Source organism: Prinia subflava (assembly GCF_021018805.1).
Source record: "Prinia subflava isolate CZ2003 ecotype Zambia chromosome W unlocalized genomic scaffold, Cam_Psub_1.2 scaffold_22_NEW, whole genome shotgun sequence".
Lineage (NCBI taxonomy): Eukaryota > Metazoa > Chordata > Aves > Passeriformes > Cisticolidae > Prinia > Prinia subflava.
This window is the reverse complement of record NW_026960606.1, coordinates 6,496,867-6,523,829: the sequence shown is the minus strand read 5'-3', so window position 1 is coordinate 6,523,829 and position 26,963 is coordinate 6,496,867. Positions and strand designations below refer to the sequence as shown.

Below are 26,963 nucleotides of genomic sequence, written 5' to 3'. Positions count from 1 at the left end.
ATTATCAAATCATTTCTGCTATCACCTCAGAGACTGCAAACTGCTGAAACACTTTTCTTTAGTGAAGATCTTGATACCCTTTCCTGGGCAGGGATACCAAGTTTCACCTCAAAGTTGATTCAGCTGTTATATTAATTGGATCAAATTGCTAAGTTAACTTGCATATTATTTTTTTTTTGGAGCAGAAACCTCTGGGCTTTGTTGGCAAACAACATCCGTCCAAGTTAAAATTAAAGTCTGTCCAGGACTCAAACTTTAAGTTGGAGTGATGCTCTTTAGTATATTCTTTAAATATAACTTCTAATAACAATAAACATAAAATGCCTAAAATACAGTAAACTGTCATAATATCTTTGCACAAAAAAGGTACTTAAAATGAAGCTTAAGAAAAAATTCTAACTTGCACTTAACAATACAACTACATTTTTTATCAGAAGCATTTACGAAATGCTTAAATGGCTAAAAATTAAATAAAAACATTCAAAATGACAAATGCTTGTTAAAAAAAAAACCCCTATAAACAAATGACCAAGCATAAAAACTTAACTGCAATATCAACTTACGAGTACTATCAAGTTTTATATATTTCTATACTATATAATCAATATATCAATGCTTAACATGTTAACAAATTGTATTTCAAGACTCTCATAAACTTATGAATTCAAAATGAAACACAAAAGACTAAAACAATTCACCATTAACAATAAAATCAAAGATCTAACCAATTGCATTTTCTCTTTAAATCTTATTTATCAATGTTCTATCATCATCATTTCAAATGAAACTGTTTCATTTTCTGAAGAAAAATAACTAAATTTTACAAATTAACCAAACATACCTGTATAAATTATAAATCACCTTTTAAATCAACTAACACTTAAATCTAACGTAAACAAGACTTAATAAGAAATTTTACAACTTACAGTAATCTTATAAAATCTATATGCAGCAAATCAATAAAATATAAATTCATTACTAATTAAAATTCTTAAAACTTAAATATAAACTTAACTTAAACTTATCAGGGCCCAAATCTTAACAATAAACTTTAAAATTATATATTTAGCAATATGCAACTCAAACTCAAACCAAACCACACAAAAATCAATCTTAACAACATCAAAATGTAGAAACATAACCTTACACACAATTAATAACTCTGGCTAAAAGCTCATTTTCATTTCATTTTCTATTTTATCTTCTTTCTGATTAAATGTTCTTTTCTCACACTGTGTTTCCCACACAATGATTGATTGCTTCACAACAGAGGGACGAATGATTGTATTTTCTTCTTCTGGTCTTTTCTTACAATGTCCACTTGCTGTTCTGTTGAAACACTTGTTGAAATGCTGTGAGAATTCCTTCGTTTTGGGCTTGGAGGATCTTATCAAGCTGAAATATGTCCGCTTCTCTGTATATTTTTACCATCTCTGCCTAACAATCCTGGAAGCTCCTCAGGCATTGGCATAACATAGGGTCGAGTCACCAAGACTTGATTGCTTTCAAAGATGATACTGACAGGTTCGACGCTTATTGAGGGGTCACTCATGCTGCTCACTTCCAGACTGTGGGTGTAGGGAGACCTTAAGGACCAATTCGACAGCCAGAGTAGTTGATTTATAGTAGAATTGCTCACACCCGTGTCGAGAAGTAGTGATAGGGTGACAGGTGGCATTGATGCAGACTGCAGGGGTGCAGGGGCTTTAGGTCGAGCTGGGTCTGAATTCTCGGAAGCTGACATGGGCGCAGCCATGTTTGTTTTGGTCACATGTGCTGATGACGTCAGCTCCCTTTCTGGTGAGGAGAAATCTAACACCGCCCTGCTCTCAGCACCACCCCGAGGTCTCCCTCTCTGCTGCATCACTTGCGTCCGCCCCGCTCCGCCTTCGGCCCCGCCTGCCTCCTCGTCTTTCACCCCGCCCCTTGAGTCTGGTGGGTGAGCCACTTCCTGGTTGCCTTCAGTCTCAGGGGATGGTGGTGGGAGCACTTCCTCTGCTCTGCCCGCATGGCCAGCGAGGGACGAACAAAGGGGAGCTGTGTTCTCATTTACGGAATGTATGGAATGCATGGAATTTAGATTGAAGAACCTGATTATTTTAGATAGCTTTTTCATCTCTTTTGGCTCGGAGAGGGACACTGCTGAATCAGAGGGACAGGGAGTCGTTTTCTCCACGGCTAAAATTATGGCTTTGCATTTTTCAGCGAATGTTTGCAGGGTATTTATTGCTTTTTTCCAACTCACGCCTAATTCTGGTCAAATCTTTGCTTCTTTCCCTTGCGAAATAACAGAGTCCCACAATAACTCACTCATTTCTTTCCATCCTGCTTCACTAAAACGAAGTGATGGCTGGCTTAACCTTTCCTTCTTTCGAACCCATAGGGTTAACTGTCCCATATTAGTTCCTTTGATCTTTTTGCCCCTTATTGAGGCAATAATTGCTAAAAGCTGTAAAGCAGCACAATAATCTTTTTCCATCTTTTCAAAGCTTCTCGTTTCAATCCGCGATTAACGCTTACCTTCCCCCCAGCATGGCGCTGTCGTCCTTCAAGTGAAACGAGGCTCTGAATGTTCTCCAACTTCAGCTCTGTAAGCTCAGCTTGCTTGTGTCCCGTTCGGTCAAATACTCAGGCCGAATCTTATACACAAAAGAAACGAAGCGCCAGAGACTTTGACCGTGTTCAGACGAAAACCAGCATTTAAGCATCCACATTTAAGTGATAAAATCAAATATCTCCATTGAAGGAAAAAATAAAAAACAAAACCGTGTCCCAGTTCAGGCGCCAAATATAATCTGAGACTTAGTCTTGAGGCTAGAGACCGAGCAACAGAGGTCAAACCAATATGGTTATAACACATGTTCTCCTCTTTATTCACGAGATGGCCGGTTATATACAGTAAGAATAGTTTACAGTAACAGGTGCATTTCTATTGGCAGGGGAGCGTGAGCAAATATGTAAGCTATTACAGTTTAAGGCAGCTACTGTGTTTCTATCGTAACTATCTTAGCTAATGCGTGTACACACCTTAAGTGAGTTTTCTAAACTGCGCCACAGGCTTATCTACTTCTAGGCAGGCCAGAATCTGAGGCCCAGTTTGGGATATAGCTCTACCTTTATTCTAGAAGTCATCCTGCTCCTGCTACATGATAACACTGTACCACCACAGCACAATGCACCCGTTAGGGAATTAATATCAGCTCCCCTGGGTTACGTGATACTCAGGGCTGTAAATACATCAGATCTTGTTCTTGGATTTCTGTCCGTAGACAATAGGCTTAAACAGTCACATTTTTTGCAACTTGCTTTGAGTTGAGACTTACTGGGATACAGCTTAGTGGAAACCAGCAGTATTTCAAAACCTTTTTATTGTAATACATTCTTCTAAATTGGCACTGAATTCAGATACAGGTCAGAAATAAAGCTTGGAAGGGTCTGATACAATTCAGACACATGACATGGGTGTTTGTAATAGATGGCGATTCCCTGCTTGGAAAGTTTCTGTGCAAATATTTGTGGATGTATGTGTGAAAAAATTTTTTTTTTTTTTTTTTTAAATGGGACTAAATTAACTTGCATGAAAGGAGATTTATAGCTCCTCAGTGTCCTGGCATATATTTGCACAGGGTTGGAGTGTGTACTATGGTTCTGTCTGTGCCTTGGCCACCATCAGCTGTTGGGATGGAGCTGTGCTGTTCCTGTCCTGATCTCAGAGCCTGCCTTGTCACATCAGTGCTGAGCTTTCACACACAGGTGGAAAAATCCTAAAAACCTCTTCAGTGATTTTGTTCTACTTGCTGAATAGTCAGATACATTAGGAGATTAAAAAAAAAAAAAAAAACCAAGAAAACCAGTCAGAATGCAAATTGCATAATAATATTGGCTATAATCTGCAGATCTGCAGTGGTTCCCAGGTCTGACTGGATTCAGAATCCAAGCAAAGCCATCCAAGCAGCTGAGCTGAGGTTTGCAAGGCTCAGAATAAACCTGGCCATGTCTCTGTCACTTCCACATTTGGTTTAGCTGGACACTGGGGGGGAGCATTGTTTTCACAACAGATTTGCAATTTCGATTTGTGGTCTGAGTGTGTCATTAGTGGCACGATTCCATCCTGGACAGGCCCCCTCCTGCAAGGTTTAGTCTAGGGAGAGGGGGAACAATGGGAATGAAGACACAGCAGCAGGAACATTGTCCCACTGGCTGTGATCCATAGCTAAATGCACTGTATTTTATCTGTGCCAGTTCACCTCCACTCCCACAGTTACTAACTTCATGCAGTTGTTAAATTTCTGTGTGTATCCCTGCATCTGCTAGAATCACACTTCCAATTCCCTCACTGCCGCACCCTTAAATTGAGCTGGGGCAGTGTGGAACATGAATCAGCCTCCAGCTTGTCTGCAGCCATGAATCTCCCCAATTTGGAAAATTGATGAGTTATCCCCCTTTTTCCTGTGGTGGTATTTGACAGGAAAAAAGTAAAAACAGGAATGTTGAGGTGTTGTTACATCTGCAGGCACACTCATAAGTAATTAAAGAGTTATTTAAAGTTTTAAATTTCAATGAACCAAAAAGCCTTTTATGGTTTTAGACTTACTTTATAATGCCTGATTTCAGAAATAAGCAATTAAACTTTGTAAGGTAAGAACCACTATAGTGACAATTGAATACAAGGAATTCAGGTAATTTTTCTGACTGTAGACCCCAAGTCAAATTTTAAATAAGTACTATTTTAGCAATACATCTGTGTAACAGGCCATTTTGATGCACCAGCCAAACTGTTTGTGAGAAATCTTATCAAGCCACCTGCAGTCTTGTTTTCAGGGTTCTCTGGCATTCATCAAGGTTACTGGGAAAATAACAGGATTAAGATCGAAACAGAGAGCCTGAGAAACTCTACAAAGAATGTAAACCCTAGATACAGAAGGCATGACATGATGATGGACATTTGACCAATTAGGTGTCCTAAAGGAGATGTACCTGCCTCTTGAACCAGCAACTTAGCCAACCCAGAGATGTGTGCCCACATGGGGTGTAGATTTTAGAATCTATAACTGGGATTGTAAGGTAAACAATAAACGGCTTCTGGTAAAATCATATTGGTTCGGTATTCAGTGGCCCATATCCCCCTGCATACTGGATTTTCACTAATTGAGATTTTTTAGGATGAATGCAGTGATAATGTGCTACGTTCCAGTCTTAAAGGTGAAGTTGTAATATTCCACTGGAGTCCCAGCTCTGAACAATTCAGTGCTGTTAAGGAGTGGTTTTTTCAAACAGTAACACCAATCACAACAACAGAGAAAGTTCAGATTTGTGATGCTTTAGAACAAACTTCCACTGCCATTTTCTCTGAGGACATTCCTGGCTGAAATTCCCTGGAGAATTGGGTGGGGAGATGGTGTTTTGGAGTGTCAGAGCCTTTTTTCAGCACATGTGCTGTGTCCCGTGGCAGGTTAGCTGTTGCCATAGGCACCAGGTTCTCCTGATCCAACAACTTCATGTATGATTAGTGTTAGTTGCCTCTTTTGCACGGATGACTTTTTCCCTGCTGCTGAATTGGCTCCTGGTGCCTTTGATGTGGCTGGTGATCAAATGTCCTGCCATGGCCAGACAAGTGATCAGTTTGCCAGCGCTGAGAGGAGATACAATCAGGTTGCTGTGGGGTCGGGGTTTGCTTCTCTGCTTAAACACTGGAAGGTCAAGCAGAGTTTAACTACCTCTGGCATCTCAGAAACCTTGTAAAAAAATGCCAAAGAAAGGAGATTATTTAGTGTCTGTGCTACATCTAAAAATCTGAAGGTAACAGGGAAGAATTTTAACTCATTGGGATGTTACATTTATTGGTAAATACTTCAAAAAGTACCTTTCACAATCACTAAGGGGGTATTTCATGATCTTTGAAGAGATGAAAAATTTTAATTTCTGGTTTCTGTGCCAGTTTCAGGAAAGTCACTAAGATTGACGGGTATGTGTGTGTTGTATTTAGCTTTTTTAAGTGTTTGTTTTGTTTTGTTTTTCTTTTTTATTTATGTCTGAGCACTTGCATCACTTACTGCCACTATTAGCAGGGCAATTTACACAGTGTGTCATACAGTACTTCAGTATTTCTCCTTTAAGCCTAATAAAATATGTTGCTGTTGAAGAAATCTGTGATACATATGAGAGCTTCCTAAATCACAGGTCTAGCATATTTTTGTACCAAATAGCTCCAGCCTCATGAAATCAATAATTAATTTATTAATTGTATCTCTTTTGAAAAAAACCAAAATCAGCAGTCCTGGTGAGGCTGCCTCCTGCCAATTCATAAATAGTTGATGACAAAAATGAAGAGTAGAAGTAAAATTCAAGTCTCAATGATCAAAGTACTGGGCACCTCATCTATCACAGCTTAGAATAAACATATCACAGAAAGTGTCATATCTCATTGACACTGCAAAACATAATGTTTTCCCCTGTTATCTAGCAAGCTGCCAAGGCTACAGAGTTTATAAGCTGCTAAGATAATGTGCTGCTGTTAATCCACTTCACTTGCAGAAATATGAAGTACTGTTGAAATATATTTCTATTTGGTTTATTCTTTGCTCTCTGGAGGGTAGGATGCTATTTCAGTTCCTCTAAAGAAGCTCAGAGAATGAAAAGCAAAACATCAGGATAAATTATGCTAAATGATGGACTAGACCGCAGAGGAAATCATGCTTCTGTGGTACAGTATTCCTCCATTTATCTTACAAATGTTACATCTAATGGTAATTTTGTAAAGGGAAAGCCTTCAAAGGTTCATCTGATCCTTTAAATAATAGTTTTAGTGCTATAGTGTTATTTGTCAAGCTCCTGCCATCATAACTAACTTGCCTAGTTTTGGCAGACCATTCATACAGAAAATATTTTGGGCTATTAATACATAACATTTTATTTCACAAAACACAAATAACCTAGTAATTACACTCCAAAACTTAACAAATAATTGCCAGCAATCAATTACCATTCAATTAAAGAGTAATTACATGGTTATTTGTGCCCTGTAAAATAAGGCATTACTGAAATCAGTAGCACAATCAATATTTTAGCAGAAACAGGATGCTGCAGTGATGGACCTTTCAACCTGTGCTGATTAAATTGTCATCCAAATAAGTTTCCTAGTTAAATCACCACTTGTTTATTTGTCTTAATATGCAAATGCTCTTCTGATTCTAGTAAATCTCCTATATTTAAAAGCACAAAAGTAGACCACTATCATACATCAGCAGTGATGTGCTGCATGTTTCCACTGATTAATTACATTTTACAAAGCATTGATGAATTTGCGAATTTTATGAAATATGGTTGTCTATAATGAGCATAAAATAGAGTTACAAAAGATGGAGCTGATCAGTAACTTTAAGAAAATCACAAAAATAAAACCTTATTTCATGTATTGGTTCAAATAAAAAATCCTTGTGATATCAAGGGACTATATAAAACTTTGAGAGAAAAAATAATAAAATTAGCGCTCAACAGGAGTGGAAAATAAAGAAGAAAAGATACAATGAACAATTTCTCACCATTTTACTGTATAAATTTCAACTGTCAAATATACTGCTCAAAATGTAATTTATTTTCTGACAAATTTAAGTTCAACCAAAACTTAAAAAATGAACAACATTCAGATTAGTTCATTTTTCTCTTTCAAGAGTTAGTGATTTTGTGGGGATGGGGTGGAGAGGATGCCAAGAATGACTTTATAACCATGGTGCAAATGCAGGTAAAAACCCAAAACCTCCCGTCATCCTCACTTTCAAGTAATTGGTAACACAAGGAGTTTTTGGGTTTGAGAAATGCCAATAGAATGTTAATCAGTAGAGACTTTTAATTAGTAAAAAGAATAAGATTCCTGAGGGTATGCATGAGAAACAGTATTGTACTTCTGGTTTAGCCTCCATGGTCTTCACTTGGGACCATAATTTTTGGTTTTTGAAAAGTTTTTTAAAGATACCCATAAACTAGAAATTTCTGACTGAGTTAATATCTAATTTAGATTTGAGTAGTTTTCCATTTACAAAGATCTGTTGATGGCAAGTACAAAATTTGTGTAGAGATTTTAGACTCTTGAAGAAATGCATTTAAAGTTGTTTGAAGGTGTTTGTTCCTGTTTATGCCTCCTTTGTTACCAATCAGGAGAAGATTTTTCAACACTTTTTGAATATGTAACTTTCTTGAATGAGAGAAAGGAAAATGTGAAAAAGAAAGTGCAGTAAAAGAGCAGGGTGACAAAAGATGAGCAATAATATTAAATAAAATTAATATTTATATGCAAATGCTATTAGCATTTATATGCTAATACTTCCAATATCCACAAATTGTCTTACTTTCCCCAAATTATAGTTCTGCTTGCCTTGGGTTTACTGTTCAGTGCTTTGATTAGCAATTTTGGCTGAATTGTGGAGGTTGCATAAGTTTTAAATAGTAAATGTGAAATTTGGTGGATTTCTAGACCATGTGGGACGATAAGAGGGGATACTGGGGGGAGTGTTGAGACAGAGCAGTGACATTGCATGGCTTGGTGGTGCCAGCAGCACCTTCACAACAGAAAGTAAATCCCATAAAAATCTTAACTCTGCTGGTCCTTTGTGCATATCTTACTAAAAACCCCCAAGACTTTGAGCAAACATTTGTATCCTGTCTGTGAAATTCCTGGTTTCATGTTTAAACAGGGATGCCAGAAAATGCCGTTTGTTGCATTTTGAAAATATTTTTCTCAGATTAAGACCGACATATGGAGTTTTCTGCAAAAGATTTGTTAGTATTTTGTTAGTATTTGAGCTTGGGAAGAAAACGTTTTGTTGTTTTGTTGATCAAGCTCTTCCGCTGGAGAAAGCTGCTAATTTTAGCTGGTTTGTAGGGGTTTTTTCAGAGACAGTAAGTGCCAGCTGAGCACTTACATATGCCTGTGGATTACAGGCTCCTGTAATTCAAAAGAACAACAATTCCTGTTTGTTCAAAACCCCGAAGTATCAACCTAATGCTGTCTGTTAGACAATTTTGTTGTGCAGGGGATGATTTCAGCAGGTGATTTTAATAGAGAATGCATGTGTGCATCAAACTTCCCCTGGAAATCTTATTTTAGGTTTGCTTTATTGTAGCCCAGTGGTTCTTGTAGCAAGCTTTACTGCACAGCCATCATAGTATGATAAACAACTGAAAGCATCAAAAAGAAAAATGGAAAAAATACTGAATAAAATGAAATTCAAAATGGACAAACCCAAAGCTAAAATGGGGGGGGGGGGGGAATGGTTTTGTAGAGATAAAATAATAAATCAAAAAAAGATTTTGTGCTACTTTTATGTACAATAAAACAAAATAACACTAGCACAGTGTGAAAAATGAACCGATTAAGGGTGCCTCTGTGGAGTGCTGCTGGAAGTTGTCTTCACCTAAATGCAGAGTTTGTCATGCCTCGATGGAGGGCTTTGCCACTGTAACTTGATAGAGTCAAGTTTTAAGTTAAATTTCTTTGTGAACTAGAAGTCATTTTGGAGGTGCTTTCTATTCAAACCTCATTCATTGTTGCAGCTTAGTTATTTTATAAAGTGTTTCACTCTATGTTGTCAAAAGCTCTATTATTCAACAGAGTAAAATCTGTTGACTGAAGAGAAGCAGCAATACTTTTCCAAACATGAAGAGGTTGCATTTTTATAAGATGGCTTGAGGAAGAGTCAATTCAAATGGGCTTTTTTTTGGCCTGTAAATCTGTGTTATAATGGCAGTGGAGGATGAGGACATGTACATACACTGATGTGAGGGGTGAAGGTGATAGTTGAGAGCAAGAGTTCAATGGAACCAGTCTGTGAAGGGACCTCTGACATTTTGGATTAAAATCTGCAGCCATAATTCATAAACTGGTGAGTTTTTTGGCAGGTTGGACTAACACTTGGTTTAATCTATAGTTAATCCCACCAGTCTGTGCAGGTAAGTGGTGAGCATTGCAAAGCTCAGGGTTAAGTTAATGCTGCCCTTCAGAAGGAGGCAGGTACCTGCCATGGTCCAGAGCAAGGTTGGAGGTGATGTTGCATTCAGGGTTTCAACTCTTCATCTTCAGGCATCACAGCCTGTAATTTTCTGTGTTTCAGGTGCACAGCAGAAACTTTGGAGCAGTCACTGCTATAACCCCTTTCCACCAAGCACCTGTGAGGTCATAGAAGGCTTGGAAAAGGGGAAACCTTACTGCTAGCTCATGTGAAACTTATGCAGTTCTTCCATGTTTAATCAAGTGATTTTTCTTTTTTTTTTTTTGTTTGTTTTTTCCCCTAGGCAAGAACTTCTAATATTTATTTTCACTTATCACTGATGTTTCATGCATTTTATACAAATCGATGGCGTGTTTAGTAAGCAGATGATTCACAAAGAAAACATTGTTTTCATTTCTGCTCTTGTCCCACCAGCTCCCGCCCAGGAAGACCCCCCAAGCGCTCCCTGGGAGTGGCGATCCAGGAAAATGCACGGCTGCTGCCCCATGGAGTTCCAGGCCTCTTATCACCAGGGCTTATCTCTCCGACAGGTAATAAAATCCATCAGATGATCAGCCTCCTCTCTTCATACTGCACAGCAGTTAAACTAATATTGATCTAACTGCCTTGTCCTTCAGGGCTTTTGCAGGCTTTACCAGAGGTTACATTACTGGATTTTTTTTTTTTTGAGCATTCATGAAAACTCTGTTTTGCTGCTGCAGTGACTGAAATCTAATGGATTTGTAATTTAGTTCTTTATTAATTGTAATTTCCTTACAGGAAATTCCATTAAATGTGTTATTTTAGTAAAAGTAAGAAAAAAAAAACAACCTGAGAAGCTGAACTATTGTCTGGGAGGCCTGTAAGAGGCATTTCTTCCTTTGAAATGCCTGTATGTTTTAGTTCTCATGGGATCTGAGCAGTGTGACTAATGCCTGATGTATTGTAACCCCATTAATGTGTGCTGGGGAGAGACAGAGATGCTTGTAGGAATTACAGAACAAACACTTGAAAAGCAGATAAGTCCACATTGCCACAGTGCATTGTGCTTTAATGATCTGCTCTCAATATCATAAAGTGAAAAATCTAGCATGAAAATATGTGGAATTGTAAACATAATTTAATTTGTAGTATTTAATTTCACTTCAATAATTTATTAATAGAGTTTAAATTTAATCTTGTGCTGTCCTGATGGGTGTTTTAGTTTTTTTATTAATTGCTGTATGCTAAAGGTAAGTTGGTTTTCATAATAAAGCTATCTTCACAGGCTGTATTCATAAAAGTAATTGCTTAAATCTTCAACAGGCTTAGCAGTTTTAGGATTGCTGTCAAAGTCCAGTTTAAATAAACTGTAACTCCCTAATAACCAAACATAGTAAAGTGTTTAGGAGAATATAAAGTCATAGAATATGTAACAGGAAAAGCAAAATTAAAGATCCTTGCTGAGAGTAGCGCGCCATCTCTCCCAATCTCACAAATCACTCTGCTTGCAGAACTTGTGCACTGCAACTGAGTGACACAGCAAGGGCTTTAATTTCCCTGCAGCTCCAGGTGTCCCAAGGATGTCATAGGGAACCAATACCTTCCCTGTGGAGGGGGGAAAGAACATTCCTGAACAATATTTACAGCAGCCTTAGCTGGAGCAGTTATCAAAGTATGAAAGCACTTGGCCAGAGCCACAGTTGGGCTGCTGCAGCTTCATGCACTGCTCATGTTTGTGACAGGGATCCAGAACTGTGAATTCCCTCCTATAGTTTATAAATTAGAGGGTTTTTAGTATCTGTGTTGTGTTCTCAGCTCAGGAATTTTATGATTCTTGTTTCTGTTACTACTGATAGACAGGAAAGCACAAGAGCCTCTTGCATTGATAAGTTCTCTGAAATCCAGAATATTCCATGTTACTTTTCCACTTCTGTATATGTGTTTGCAAATAGGACACCAAATCACACAGACTGCTGTGGGATTGCATTTTATTGCAAACACCCACGACCCTAGAGCCCGGGGAACCCTACCCGGGTTCCCCCCCAAAATTTAAACTACAGCAGACTGCCATGTTGCTTCAAACTGGGGAATATTTTAGGATGTGGCATGTTGAGGATGCACAGTGAAGTACCACAGACACATTCTGTGTCTCACAGATATTTTGAGTAGCACACAGTTTGAGTAGAAGATTAAGTTGTATTTCCAGGATGCTGGGAGTTGTCTGGAGCCTGAAGTGTGAGTGGGCTACATCCCCTGTATTTAGCACATGGTGGGAGGGGTGTCTCGGAGGTGTCTGTCAGGGCAGCCACCTCCCTGACCTTGGGAAAACCTTGGGGAGTCCCAGAAAATGTGCCTGGAGTGCCTGATGGGGGTTTGGGAGCAGCTTGGAGGGGGGAAATGCTCATTTCAGAGCATGGTGTTGTCACTAGGGGCTGCAGACAAGGGGGGGTCCCCGGGGCTGAGGTGGCCCCAACACCAGCAGGACAGCTCCTGAGCCCTGTCACTCAGGGCCACAGCTCCCATGGGCTCATGGGGCTTGTCTTGTTCCTAAGGAAAGGACAGGGTAAGAGTTGGAGGAGTTGCTGAGTAAGCAAAGGTGCCAAAAGAGCCTCTTGTAAACTCTGTGGGGATCTGAGCTGTTCTGGCTCTGGATGGAGCACCCCGGACATGAAGCCTTCATTGGCTTCATTTGTACCTCCTTACACACAAATTAGTGATTGCTTTACTCTGGGTACCTGCAATACTTTGGGATTGGATTCTTTCCTTTGGCTGAAATAAAAACAAAATGGGTTTTAACACTTGTCACAGAACAGAGGTTTTTCTTCCAAATATCCAAATGGTGGGCAATAGACTGGAATAAAAGCTGCTCCCATGTGGATGTTTGGATGGCTGTGAGAGGGGAGCAGGACCAGGACCGAGGAGATTTTGCAGCATGAGAGGATTGGATCCATCCCTTCCAGAAGAGCAGAGGCTGATAGGGAGGCAAGATGGAGTTTTAACATCTTGAGGACTTCTTTGGTCACCTGCCCCCTCTGACTGCAGTGTCATTGCCCAAAGCATTTCCTCTGGATGTCTTCTTGTCCTTGATAATCCTTGTGTCTTATCTTGCCCATTTTTTCTACAGCACAAATATGCAAGTGTTAATGTTAGTCTGCACTGTTAATGCTAGTCTAATCACTCTTCTTATGTGGCTCCCTCATTTACTATGTCCAGCTTAGCATATGAGTTTTCTTCATTTTAGTAACAGGCTCCACATCAGCAAATGCAGCGTGATTCATCCAGCATTGCATTTTTTCATTTTTACCTCCTCTTCAGCCTGCTTGTCAAGTTAAAGCGGAGGCAGTGGCATCCAGGCTGGCTCTTGCTTAGATGGATGGGTCTCAAGAAGTCGCAGTTGTGGCTGCAGAGCTGGCAGCTCTGTCTGGAGGGGGTATTACAGAGTGATGATTAGTAACTTCCTGCACATTCAGATGAGACATCTGTGTTTCCACTCCTTGAAATGTGCTGTTATTTTCATTACCCATTTGGTTTGTGTCAGCTCAGTTTACATGGTCATTTTCACATAATAAACAGGTAGTTAAATTAGGCACACTGCATTTCCCAGCGTGGAGGGTATGTTTTGACCTCTTGGCACAGCAAATTCCGTCTACTCTTAGACCTAAATAACGTGTGAAGGAGCTACAAGTGAAGCCTCGACCTTTTAAAATGTTTGTAGGGGCTTTCCACCTTGGGGGAATGGGAATATTTGGGTTACATCTGGGTTACTGCTGTGGCTGAGAAAGATGAGGTGGTGTGTGTGGGATGCAGACTCCTGGGAAAGGCTGTGGAGGCAGCACAGGAACCGTGCCATGACTGCATCCTTCAGGAGCTGATGTTAAGCACTGTCCATTTCATGTTAACTTAGGAGAAAGTGTTTTCCTTTTTGTATTGGTGTAGGAAATGTGGGAATCAGCATGGTGCCCCTGCCTGCTGTGAGGGCAAAGCTGAAAACCTGTGTGTCACAGAGGGATGGTCATCAAAGGCTCAGTCCTTCAAACAATGCCGTAGGATGAAGTGACATGAACAACAAAAAGGCTTTATCTCCATTAATGTACAAGTCTTTATCATCAGTGTATCTTAACAAGACAGCTGGGAATTATCTGTGGAATAGATTCTCTGGGAAGTTTTGGGGTCTGAAGCACTAGTTTGCTGTCTGGAGAGAAGCTGAAAACTGTTACATGATTGAAGCCAATGGTTCAGCAAACTGTTCATATGGAATGAACCTGAAACAATAGTTGGATCTTTTCATGGTTATCTGTGCAACTCTAGTCCTCCTGCCCTTCCTCTAGGCTGTCCTCAGAAAAGGTTAGAAAACCACTCTGCCTTCATTGCAATTTTTCTCTGCTCAGACTGTAGAATGGCTGCTATTATTTCGAAAAAAACATTTGGAGGGCTGCTTCATTTTGTCTTCAAGGTACAGGAGAGGGTGGCTCATGGAGAAAATCATCCTGCCACTAGAACTTTGTGAGATAGTGGTACCTGGCACACAGCAGCTGCATGGGGCAGTTTTTGAGGCAGTAGGATGGGATCTGTGTGAGTGCCCATGGGCTGGGTCCTGCAGCTGGAGCTGGCAGTCCTGGGGAGGATGGGTGTCAGGGTGATGGGCACGAGCCTGTTTGAAATATCCCTGTTGGCATTTTCTGGGCTGTGCTGCCCAGAGCTGTGGCAGCCTGGCAGGGCTGGCAGGGGACAGCTGGGAGGTTAGCAGAGGGATCACAGTGAGAATTTAGGACTGGAAGCTGCTGAGGGCTCAGCACAGGGATGGCAGGAAGCCTGGCTGGTGGGGAAATGCATGAGAAGAGGAAAAAAAAAGGCATTTTCAAGTGGGTATTCAGACAGAAGCAAACCACCTGCATTGCCAATGTATAAGATAAACTGCTGTTTTCATTATCAGCTATGTTAGTTTCACCCCTCTTGAAATGATTCTTCTTTTATTTCATAAGCAGTTAAAATAGACACTGTCTGGAGTTGTTAAGAATGCAGTGTTTAAAATATTGACTCATTTGTACAGATACAAATGCTTTTTTCAGAACAGTTTTGTCATTAATAGTTAAAAGAATCTGTTGTGAACTTAATAGTTTCAGGTAATTAATAATTCAGTGGAGTTAATATTTCAATAGCAGCACCAAATCACATCATTGTGGGACTCAAATAGAGCAGCTCACAGGATATGGTAACTTCATGTGTTCCTTCAGTTCAGCAGCACAGCAGCAGCCACCTAGTCTTTATTCAGAAAAGGGAGGATAAAACAGGATTTGCTGCAGTCTTTGGGCATTTTGATGTGGTATCTCCCTGTTAAAGGAGTGAAGGGGATTGGAGGCTTTTGGCGTCTCTGGTACCCAGTTGTGTTTATCAAGGTGGGCACACATCAGCCAGCACAGCCTGTGGCAGCTCCTGCTGCCAGCGATCCCATGGACCGTCTCCTCACTTCCAGCATTTAACTGAACATTTCTGTGTGTTTACATCCCATTTCTGTGGCTCATTTTGCTGTTTACAATTACCTTTTTTTTTTCTTTTTTTTTTGGTTGTCATAGGTGACATTTGAAAGTTCCATTTATAATGAGAAACATATGCAGGACTTTGTCGTTGTTGGCATTACCTGGCTTGGTAGAAATTAATATTTTTAATCAAAGGCAAACAAACTGATTAAGGATGCCACAACAAACAGTCCTCTACCTATGGGGAATGTGAACAGTTTATAAATTGTTCTTGGTGACAATTCAGTAGTGAATTACTTTGATATCTATGGCTAATAAATTAATATGCTTAACTGAATGAGTAGTACAAGTGTTGCCAAACTCCACTTGTCGGGCTTTTAATGCTGCTTCACATTTGCAGCTCGAGCTTCCCTCTGTGGTGAGAGGATCAGTGCTACCTACGCACTGTCATTGTGATAAATGGCATATCCCACAGTGCCCTGCACTCCATTTGATGTGTCCCAAAATGAGAAATATTTTATACAAATCACACACTCAGAAGCTCAAAGGACTGTGGAAAGATCTATTTTTTCAAGCAATAATAAAAATGCATACGTCTCTTCAGCAACTCTTCATTTTCACTGTCAATGAATGCAGATAGATTTGGGAAATGAAAGCTCGTGTAACATAGGAAAGTTATCCACTACACAGTAAAGCTGACAAATAAGTTATATGTGCGCTCTTTCATTTTATCATGAAATGTTCTTAGATAAAAAATTATGTTAGAACATCTATTTAACTGGATTTTAAAATTAAAGACCATGTGTGCAGCATTGATTGAGTACCACCCATCTCATGCCAGCAGATTTCTGTGCTGAAGGGAGCCTGAATTGGAGTGAATGAGGAATGCAGGATCATATCATTACTCTTTTAATACAGCCATTCAGTAGAGTTCTGATAATCTGAGAACTATACTTGGTGACTGTGAGTCACTCAGTTCCTCTCTTTCCTTTTCTCTTTTATTATTATCTTTCTTTAAGGATCCATTTTCAGTGTCTGCTCTGTCAGGTGGAACATTACGTTTTTTGACAAATGAATAGCTAAAGCTGTGGAGATTTTGCTGAATGGTAACCTTGTTGTAAATTTAATTTACACTTTGCCTCAGCTACTAATTACTGTCTGAGACGTGTGAAACTCAGCAATATATTTCAATTTTTATGCATTTGGAATTTTTTTTTTTAATTTGATCCTACTGAGTTCCTACATCTTCAGAGAAAACTAAGTTCAGCCAGGGTGGTCACACTGAGAGAATTAAGACTGTATCATCCTGCCACTCAGGGTAGGGCTGCACTGAGTTTGCCTTGATTTGCAGATGGAAGGGAAGCATTTGAAAAAGCTGGCTGAAGTCTCACAGAATTAGCAAAACCATTGTTTTCATCTCTGTTTTTAGCATCCGTGGCATTCTTTTCTACCAGCTTTTCTGTTAGTCTCCTGTCTCATGGCACTGAGGTCTGTAGTGATCATAAGACCTGTCTGCTTCTCTCTCTCTCTCGTCTTCAGCTGACTTTGAAACCTTTTTTAGCTCTTTTAAGTTATTGTTAAGAAGTGCCTTAAAGTCATAAATTATTGGGGTTTCCAATACCTCTGAGGGTCCAACCTTGCAGAGAAATGGCTTAATAAATAGGGAGACGGCTTCTCTGGACATGCTTTGTAAAATAAAAGGTTTTAATAATGACAATAATAATAAACATTATAAAACAAAGAAATACAAGCCGAACACAGTGTAGAAACTTCTCTTACACTGGCTAAGGCATTCCAAAAAAGCCTCGAGCACCTTTGTGCTGTCCTTTTAGTACTTGATTGTTTAGGTGGGCTATTTGGCACCTTGCCCAATGAACTTGGCAACAGGCTTTGAGGTGCACTTCCAAAGCCCTATCACTGTCTCTGTGCTGGTACTGAGCCAGTTACAATGAGAAGGCTATAGAAAATTCTAGTTTAACTTCCTTATATGTTTCAAGGTAAGCTGAAACTCTTTCCCTTACATAGAAACACCTGCTTGGGTATAGAAATGCACTGCTACAATAAATAGCATCAGGAGGTGTGAAGGATTTGCCTTCAGCACTCCCTATTTTCTGGAGGACTGTTTTGGCAGTAACATTAATATAATTGATTTGGTTTTGTTAGGTTATATTTTCCTTTACAGTAACTTTGATAGAGTTGAACAAATAGTTACCAGTATCACAAACACATGGAGTTAAGTGCATCTCATTGTGTTTGTGTAAGATTCCCACACTGACTGCATTTTGTGTATCCAGCAGTACTTCAAAGACTTGTTAAACTCAAGTTATCAACACACACTTAAATTCTTACTTCTGTGACCTAAAACTAAATAGGTACAATTTTAACTGGAAGGATAATACACTTCTGGTTGCAGAAAAATGCTGATCCATCATCATCTTGCAATGCTAAAGGCTGCTGTATTTACATAAATAATATTCTCTTGAAATGCAGCATTCATATCTGCATTAGATTGGAGTAGTGTGGTTTCCTATAGGAAAGCTTTATAAAGCTGTATTTTGGCAGAATTCTTAGTATTAACAACACTGGTGAAGTTAGGCAGGAAAAAGGAGAGAACAAATCTCACTGGATTAAAAAATAAGCATGAAGTGTACTTAAATCCAGGTGGTTCCATAGTTTTGGTCAGGTATTGAGTGCTTTCACTGTCATTTTAAATGTGTTTGTGCTCTGGTCCTTCTCCTATGGTCCTGGAATCGTACGTGAGGGAAATGCTTCAGTGTGATTTAGGATCAGCAAACAAATAATCCCACTGATTTGTCTTGGATTACTTGGTGTCTTAAACACAAGTATTTTCCTACTTCCCATAGAGTTTTGGAGAACAGGTTCTGTAAGGATTCTTTGCAAAACTGCAAATGCAGTCAGTGCCTGATCCCAGGATCCCACCTTGGCTGGAGAGGTGTCTCCTCCTGCACAGGAACAATGTGCTCTTCTCTCAGCCCTTCCCAAGCAATAAAATGTGATGCCAAGGGCTGGCAACAAATTAGAATTTGTGATGAACAGGAAACATCTCTTTCTGAGCAGTCTGAAAACGTGCACATTTTTATTTGGAAGCAAGAATAACCGAAATAGATTGATTGCCTGATCACTCTCATTAAGTGAGGTTGTAGTGGGATTTCAGTGGAAATGTATGTGTGTTGTATAAACTGTTTTAGTTGTACAGTTTTATACAGGTATATAGTTGTATAGTTTAGTTGTATACATTGTTTTATCACAGTGAACATTAATTGGTGTAAAGCAAAACAAGCAGACTTTAAGAGTATAGTATTGTGCACCATCCTCTGCTGAACAGAGAGGCCTCTTGGTTTCCTGTGTGGTGTATACCACCAACGGTGCCCTGAAAGTGACCTTCTTAGCCTCTTCTACCATTAGCACCACTGCAACTATAGCTTGCAAGCAAGTGGGCCAGCCTTGGCTCACAGGGTCTAAAAGTTCCGCATTTCCCTGATGGCCGCTACCAGCACCCTTACTTGTACTTTTTGCTGTGCCTCCTCTCCCCTCATATAAACCTTCTGAGCTTCCCTAAGCAGTTCCTGCAACCCTTTTTCTTGCCAATCCTCTATATTTTCCAATTTTCTTTGTATGTATTCCTATGATTTTGCTACAAATTGTGTCTTTAATAAATCTTCTCCCACAGGGGACTTGGGGTCTGTCCCTGAGTACATCTGTAGGCTCTTCCTTAATCTGTCAAGCCATTCTGAAGGTGTTTCGTCCCTTTCTTGACACTCGCTGAATGCCTTGCTAATATTTTGTCTCTTTGGTACAGCTTCCCGTATACCTTGTATTACTATATTCTTTAGATCTCTCATATTTCTTCGCCCATCATTGGTTTGGGCATTCCACCCTGTCACCCTGGTTTTGAAGACTTTTTTAAGCCTTCTGTTATATTCTTCGTATTGGAGTCTTAAAAAAGTCTTCAAAACCAGGGTGACACCACCCCAGGTTCTGGATTGGCCGTTTTAAACTCTCTGGCGAAGATTGGGGGTTTCGACGTTCCCACTCCTGTATCCCTGCTTGCCTGATCATTTCCCTTTCTTCATGATTAAATAATGACCGTAGTATTGCCATTATATCATCATACGAGTAAATGCTTATGCCTAGAAACTCATCACGCCTCTCGGAGACCCCCAGAGGATCATCCATCAGTCTCCCCATGTCTCTCTTAAATGCTCTCAAGTCCACGGTATTAATAGGCACATTCACATATCCAGTAATAGCGGGGGCGGTCAGCACCTCCCTTAAAGGGAGTAAATTATGCCTATCTTCCTAACTTTCACTATCTCCCTCTCTTACTTTTCTCTCTTTCCGCCGCGTCCTCCTAACTGGGGTGGTGGCGGCTGGTCTAGGCAAGTCAGCCCATGTGCAGGGGCTAGGGCCGGGAAGGGATACCGAATCCCTCATGGTAGGTGGGTTTTCTGAGGGCGAGGGATCTCTGGGCAGAGGAGGGGGCATGAGTGGGGGTTGGAAACCTGTCTGTGGAGGCTAGTACTCAAGCAGCGGTGCTGAGGCTACCACTGGAGGAGCTTGAGCTGCCTGCAAGGGTCGAGGTGGGTCTCCTGCAGATACTTGGGGAGGGGCTGGGGCTGGTGCGGGTTGGGGTGTGAGTATTGATTATGGTGGAGGGATGTTATCTAGGGGATCCTATTCATCCCTCCGAGTTTCTATGGGATTGTCAGTTCTTATCAGGTACAACCTGATATTCGGTCTCCCCCATATCTGAGCATACTCATATTCCTCGTACTCCTGTGTCTCCTTGTCTGCCACATAAGCGATCAAGGCCTGACACGTCCACTGCTCAAATGTGCCAAATATAGGCCAAATTACATGCTTCCTTATCTCCTTCCCCCCCTAGATTTCCATGCAAAAATGCACCATCCTCTCCTTAGACTTTCTCCTTCTTGTGGGACACTCCTCCCAACATTCCTACAGCCACCCCAGTGGACTTCTCCATGGAATCTCAGGAATGCTTCCCTCCACGGTTTCTTTGGCGTCTTTTCCCTGCACCTTACTCTGGTAACACCCCATTTTCCCAGACTACTGAGAAATGGCTTGTCCTTGTCTTGGATAACCCAGAGTTTAGTCAAAACCCTATTCTTCAAGTTGCAACTTTGGTATTGCCAGATAACTAGCCCAGCAGTGGGGTTTCGTCTGGTGATGGGCTCTCAATTTCCTTGTTTTTCCTGGACCTTGCCTGGTCACAGGCTAAAAGGTTTACCAGTTCCAAACTCCTAAGGACGTACCCTCCCTTTTAGCCTCCCTGTGACCGATTTCCTGACCTACCAAGGTTTGGTGTTTCACACAAACATATGACAATCGCTTCCCCGTCGATCGACTGTGGCTGTTTGCCACACTCAAATGACCACACGGAGACTGGAAATTGAGAGAGACAACAGCAGGGCAGAAAGGTCTGCCCCTTGTTTATTACATCTTATTATATACTTTCAGAAAGGTGACTATCGATTGGAGGGTGGAATCCCACCCCCTATCCACAATTGGCCAAAGGGACTGCCAGACAACCTTCTCTTCTCCTGGAGAAGAATGCAAAACAATGGCAGTATTTACAAAAAACAATCTCCTGTTTACATGAGCAAAACGTGAGAAAGTGAGAACTTCTACTTCAATATGAATGCTCAGAAAACTAGGAAATCTCATGGAGACAACTGACCACTTCCCTCGCAGGACAGTGGAACTGCAATCTCAGGGTCCTCACTTGCTTCGTGATAATATCACGTCTCATTCACACCTGGTCACAACCCACTCAACCACACAATACTTAGGGTTTCTTTTTCCTGTGTGGATTCTTCGTGCACGTCGAGTTTTATAAATGAAAATTTACCCTGGTTCCCGAAGATCCCTTCCCTGGATCTTAACTGAGTTCCTCAGAATCCCCAAGCTAGCTTTCTCCTAACCCCTTTGATTGTGGCTTGTATTTGATTGGTTCTGTTATAAATGTTTAGCCACTTCCAAATTAATAAATGATTTTATTAATTTTCAAGAATCAACTAACAAAATTTAGGGTCAGCCAACAATCAAAAGTTCAGTGTTGAGTCCCGGGATCAGCACTGGGTGAACCTTAGCTACAGCCTCTAGCGCACCGTAACTCCCCCGTTCACGAATTCAGTCTTTTTGGGGTTTGCTTCTATACAGTTTATTTAGCCAGGGGCAGAGTATTTCTCCACGTCTTCTTTGTCTTTCGTCATTTCCTTCATATTCATGGGAGTTCCTCTCTGCCATCAGGTCTGTTGAATAGTTCTTCCAATGGAGGATGAATATTAATTCGGTCTCTCGGAATCGTGTATTGAGATGCGTCCCCCAGATGGTGGAGTGAGATCCATATCTGTTGGTCATAATGGCTGGATCGTTCACAGTTCCATCACCTGAGAGGACCCATCTGTCTTGGACCCTCCTTTTCTATTGCAAATCTTGTAGTTCCCGGTTTCCCAGCAGGGACAATTGCCCATGCCTAAATTCCCGGCAGAGGCAATTGTCAATCTCAAAACTCATTTGTCCCAAGCCCGACTGACTTTTTCCATTTATTTTAAAGAGCATTAATTGATGTATATTTTATATACATCATAAACGCGAATTATCCCATGTCATTTATCACAATCCCCCCCCTTATAATTTCAACATATAATTTGTGTTTCCCCCTTTTTTACCTTTTTTTTTTCTTTTTTACCAATCCCAATTGTTAATATCCCCACTGAGGGTTACTGTTGTCTCTTTCTGTTCTCGCTCGCGTCTCAAAGTTTGCTAGTGCTATTGCTGCCCAGTTCCCTCTTTTCCCTTTTAGGTTCATTAGTATCTGGATGCCGTGTGCTACCCAATGCACTGGACTAGTGAACCCGGGTATTAGGTACAGCAAGACCAATATTCCTGTTGTGGGGCACAATATAAGGAGTCCTATCAGTTCCCCCCATGTCCTTTCTCTTAGTATTCGTTCCCACCCTGAGGCTTTCAATCTTGAATCCTCTTTTGTGCCTCCTGACACTCAGTTTCCTGCAATTCTCCTGAAACTCCCCTCTCTTTAGTTAATATGTGCTTCACTGCTGCCTGGTGTTGACATATAAGACCTTCTTTATCTGGGTGCTTCCTGGCTGCTAATGTTAAGATATCCATGGTGAGATTTGCAATTATTTCTACTACTATCTGCAACCTTATGAGTCTCCCTTGTAGATGGATCAGGGTTTCACATTTCCCTTTTCCCTCTCAAGCCCACGCTGCAGGATCGTAGTACTGTAACATCCTTTCTGCTAGCCGATCTTTCCCTTGTTTTGATTCCCCGTCATATGATGAACTGAAGATCTCCCTTAGACACACCCCTTCATTATTGTTTCTCAGGGGTTTACATCTCCTCTTTGTTTCAGCAGCAAGTCTGACCACTTGTTCTTAGGTATGGCCTTTTTGTTGTGGTCATTTATCTTCCCGCCTGGTGTAAACATCCTGCGCCAAGTGCCATTAAAGGTATAATACCCTGATTCTGTGTCTTTCTTACAGCTATCTGGGGCTTGGTATGTTGTGATTTCCACGGTGGGTTGCTCCTTGGAGCCTAGTTTCCTCTCTTTCTGCCTCCCTGGGCTAAGCTGAGTCTTGTGAGGCTGACCCACCATCAGGCACATGACTAGGTTCAGGACTGCTAGGGCTCCCCATGGGTATATCCCTCTGCCTATGTCTCTGCCCACTGGTTTGCTTCCAGCATCGAGGTAATCCATCTTCTCGGCAGCAGGGAGATTCTTCTGGGGTCCTACAGCTCGTCCAAGCGGCATGCCTCCTCTTAAAGGTGCCCCACCTGGATAGCTCTACTGGGTCCGTGATACAGGGTACTTTATTAGTCCTCTGACATTCGGTTGCTAGGACCTGAGCCTTTGAATTCAATTTTCCTCTTACCCCGTTTTGGAATATGAGATACCACTCATAAGAATCTAATACCAGTACCCCGAAACGTGTGGCATACCCTAAGAGCCAGTCGGTCAGTTCTTGCTCCCTTTCAAAACACTTTCTACATAAACCAGAAGGCTTACGCCCCCACGTACAATGTACGACCCAGATTTCTTTACAATATTCACGCTTAAAATGAATGTATGGATTACAAGGACATCCCGGTTCTGAACAACTTATCATGTTCCCCTTGGTCATTTGCCACTCTGGTGAAGTTTTATCTTCAGATCTCTGGGGGAGGAGGTAACTTTCCACTCAGGTTTCCCTTCTTGGCTTTCGATTCTCTTCACCTGAGAGGTGTGCATCCACCCCTTCTCCATTGTCCTCATGGCAGTGTCTGTGGTCAAAAGAACAAGAAATGGACCTTCCCAATGCGGGGTCAGGGAAACCTCTTTCCAGGTTTTGATCAATACTTCGTCCCCTGGTTGTATTTTATGGATGGCAAATCCCAAGGGGGTACTCTGCATTATTACCCCCTTTTTATAAGTTCTTGCAGGTTCTTGGTTCTTATTTATGGCTATCAAATACGGCTGAATGTGGCCATCTTCTAATCTGGGGTGTCCCACAGGCATCTCATGCTCATAGGGCATCCCATACAGCATTTCAAAAGGTGATAGTCCACTTTCAGAGTGAGGCACTGTTCTTATGTTTAGAAGGGCTAAAGGAAGGCACTTAACCCATGACATTCTGGTTTCTAGCATTAATTTTGATAACTGGGCCTTTAAGTTTTGATTCATTCTTTCTACTTGCCCTGAGCTCTGGGGGTGCCAGGGTGTGTGATAATCCCACCGGATCCCTAGGGTGTCTGTCAATTGCCTGATAACCTTTGATGTAAAATGGGTCCCTTGGTCTGAGTCAATATGATCTATTATACTGTAGCAGGGGATGATTTCTTCTAACAAAATTCTCACTACGGTTCGGGATGTTGCTCTGGCACCCGGGAAGGCTTCTACCCAGTGTGTCAACTGGTCTATTATTACAAGCAGGAATTTGCATCTCTCCACCCTGGGTAATTCTGTGAAATCTATTTGAATCCTGCCAAATGGTCAGTATGCAGGGGTTCGACCCTACAAGGGAGTCTGTCATTACCTTGTTCGGTTTATTCTCTGGCATACCATACACCCTAGCACTTCCTGTTTTGCCAGGTCATAGATTTCCTTGCACCCAAAGAATTTCAGAAAATGCTCAGCCAGTGCCTGTGCTCCCCAGTGGGTCTGTTGATGGAGTCTATTCAGAACCCTCTTTGTATAATCTTTTGATAATAATTCCCTACCATCCGGCAGTGTCACCATGAGATTTTCCTAGTTTGCTGAGTGTTCATATTAAAGTAGAAGGTTTGCACCTTCTCACGCTCTTTCATGTAAACAGCACTTATGTTTTATAAACATTACCATTGTTTTCGCATTCTTATCCAAGGAGAACAATGATTGTGTGACAGTCCCTTTGACCAATGTGGTTGAGAGGTGGGAATACCACCCTCCAATCCATGGTCACTTTTCTAAAAGTATATAATAGGAAGTAATAAACCAAGCAGGGATTCTCCTCTGCTGATTGCTGGTCTCCCAAATTCCTGACTCTGCGTGTTACTTGAGCGAGGCTAACAGCAACACGGCAGCTTCCATTTCCCTTTCTTCCCACTTGCTCCCCAATTTCTTATAATCCTCAATCTCCTTCGAGGACAACCGAGAGGGATACTCTTGGACATTTCCTTCCCTGATCTCTGGGGTATTCATTACCAAGAGGGCTGCCCTTTTTGCTTCTTTGTATGCCAAATTATTTCCCCGAGTCCTGAACTGCATACCCACTTGGTGTCCTTTTACGTGTACTATAGCAATGGCCTCGGTTCCCCTTACAGCCTCTAGGATTTGCTTTATTAGTTCTTGGTGGACCAGTCCTCTCCCTCGGGCACTAACTCTCGCTCTTCCCAGATCTTTCCAAATTTATGTACTACTCTGAAGGCATATCTTGGGTCAGTGAAAATTGTGCCCCGTTTGGCTTTTAGTTGCTTCAGTGCTTCAGCCTGTGCCGACCAGCTTGCGTTCAAGGGTCCCGATTCTATGACTTCCTCTGATTTTCTGTCTACCACGGCATACCCTGACTTCTTTTTCTCTTCTATGACCCTCGCGGACCCATCTACAAACCATTTTTCACTCTCTCTCTATTCCTCCTCCTCTAAGTCAGGTCTGATTTTTGTTTGCAGTTCCACTACTTCTGAGCAATTATGATTACACTCTTCAATATTTACCCAAACAAGAACTGGGCTGGATTTTGGGCTGTAGTTTTCTGCAGCTCCAAATCAGGGGAATGAATTAATATTGCCTTGTACTTTAGTAGTCTGGCATCGGTGAGCCACTTGTCTGCCTTCTGCTGCAGAATACTCCTAACATTATGTGGAGTGTACACTACCAGAGGTGCCCCAAAAGTGACCTTCTTACCTTCCTCTACTATTAGTGCCACCGCCACTATTACCTGCAAGCAGGTGGGCCAACTTCGGCTCACGGGGTCTGAAAGCTTTGAGACATGTCCCACCGGTTTTCTGATTCCTGCCCAATCCTGGGTTAACACCCCATATGCCGTGTGTTTACTCACATTCACAAACAGCTGGAACTGCCTCCTTATATAAGGAAGACAATACTGGAGCAGTAACGAGGGTTCCTTTCAGTTTCTCAAACCGTACCTCATCCTGCTCTGTCCATTTCACTCTATCTGTAGTCGGTTTCTCATACAGGAATTTCACTTTCTCACTATATCTCTCTATCTACTGCCTGCAACACTCCAGGAGCCCCAGCAACTGCCTCACTTCTCTCTCTGACCGCAGGGAAGGCAATGCCACAATTCCTACAGTTCTGTCAGAGTCTCTCTCTTCTTCCCCTCTGCCAGCCAATGAACCAAGTATTCCACTTCTCGCTCTGTGAACTGAAGTTTCGGCTTCAACACCCTTAACTCTTTCCGTCTTAGGAAATTCAACAGAGCTATGGTGCATTCTCTCATGTCCTCCTCCCTGGGACCAGCTCTCAATAGACCGTCCACATACTGCAAAAGCTTTGTTCCCTTTGCTGGAGTAAACTGACTCAGCAACTGCCCTAAGGCTTATCTGAATAGGTTGGGGGAATTGGTGAACTCTTGGGGCAGGGATGTCTACCGGAACTGCCGTTTCCTGTTTATCTTGGGGTTTTTCTACTGAAAAGAGAAATAATCTTGGTTGTTCTCTGCTAAGGGGCAAGTCCAGAAGGTGTCCCTGAGATGTATTACACCTCACTGAGTGTCCTTAGGGGAGACTCGAACCAGGAAGGTGTAGGGATCAGCAACTATGGGGAAGCCGGTTTTTGTCCTTTGATACACTGCCTTCAAATCCTGAACCAACCTAAAGCTTCCACCAGCCTTTTTAACTGCCAGGATAGGGGTGTTACGCCTGGACAAACACGGCTCCAAAACTCTCTGTTTTACCAGGTCCTCAACTACGGGTTTCAGTCCTTTTCCTCCCTCCATGGAAATAGGGTACTGTTTTGTTTCAATGTGATTCTCCGGT

The 26,963-nt window shown here is 41.4% G+C and overlaps 1 protein-coding gene across 3 annotated transcripts in view; it reads left to right on the top strand.

Moving 5' to 3' along the window:
* LOC134564924 (dachshund homolog 2-like) overlaps positions 1-26,963 on the top strand; it is a 443,903-nt gene that overhangs the window by 219,531 nt on the left and 197,409 nt on the right. For all 3 annotated transcript variants that reach the window (XM_063424219.1, XM_063424220.1, XM_063424222.1), the window contains exon 2: positions 10,419-10,534. In XM_063424219.1, the coding sequence (XP_063280289.1) occupies positions 10,419-10,534 (116 nt within the window). The remainder of the gene's footprint in view (positions 1-10,418; positions 10,535-26,963) is intronic.